General features: G+C 48.5%; 1 protein-coding gene across 1 annotated transcript in view; it reads left to right on the top strand.

Annotated features, from left to right (window-relative positions):
- The window catches only part of drd6b (dopamine receptor D6b), a gene marked incomplete at both ends in the record, with an annotated part of 1,314 nt that extends 598 nt beyond the window's left edge, over positions 1–716 (top strand). Inside the window, one exon of the mRNA XM_079845485.1 lies at positions 1–716. This exon is cut by the window's left edge and continues 598 nt beyond it. Coding sequence (XP_079701611.1) covers positions 1–716 — 716 coding nt within the window.
- Positions 717–977: the final 261 nt, after the last annotated feature.

The raw sequence follows: 977 nt of genomic DNA, 5'->3' as shown, positions 1-977 counted from the left end.
TAGGAACATACACGCGGATCTATCGGATCGCACAAACGCAGATCCGAAGGATCTCCACTTTGGAAAGGGCAGCCGGACACATGCAGAACAACCACGACTGCGCGAGCGAACAGTCGCTGAAAAGCACATTTAAGAAAGAAACTAAGGTGTTAAAAACACTTTCCATCATCATGGGGGTGTTTGTGTTCTGCTGGCTGCCCTTTTTCGTCCTCAACTGCATCGTGCCATTCTGTGACCTGGACACTCTTGGAGACTCTCTGTGCGTCAGCAGCACCACTTTCAACATCTTCGTGTGGTTCGGATGGGCCAATTCGTCGCTCAACCCGGTCATCTACGCGTTCAACGCGGATTTCCGCAAAGCCTTCACCACTATTCTGGGTTGCAACCGACTCTGCGCGTCTTCCGCGGTGGAGACGGTGAACTTCACCAACGAGCTGGTGTCCTACCATCACGACACCACTCTGCTCCACAAGGACGAGCTGGGTGTTTCCGACCCGCAGCGCCTGGCTCTGGTCCCCGGTCACGGGGAACACGTGGACTTACCTTTCGACAAGGTCTCGGTCGCGTCCGATTCGTCTCGTATCCAAAGGAACGCGCTGCTGCCGGCACTAGAGCAGCAGGAGGGGGAGATGGAGATTTCCCTGGACATGATGCCCTTCACCTCCACAGCGCTGAGCGACTGCTGTGGGATCCCGGGTCAGATTGAGGAGTGTTGAGTCTGACCTCATTTCACACGAACCTATTTATAGCATCAGAATTAATACGCGTAATAAGCCTCGTTTTATTTGTACATGCTCTCAAAAAATACGAATAAATTAAAGATTTATGCATTTGAATTGCATATACAATTCCCATCCTTTTGGAGTTTTAACATAAACATGCAAATAAACAATGTATTTTTCAATCAAATTTCTGCACTCAAAAAAGCATGCTGTTGCATAATATTAACTATTTGCATCTGATTGGTAATAATTTAG

This window comes from Gobio gobio (assembly GCF_949357685.1).
Source record: "Gobio gobio genome assembly, chromosome: 20".
In the NCBI taxonomy this organism is placed as follows: Eukaryota; Metazoa; Chordata; class Actinopteri; order Cypriniformes; family Gobionidae; genus Gobio; species Gobio gobio.
This window is presented reverse-complemented; position numbering and strand designations above follow the sequence as displayed.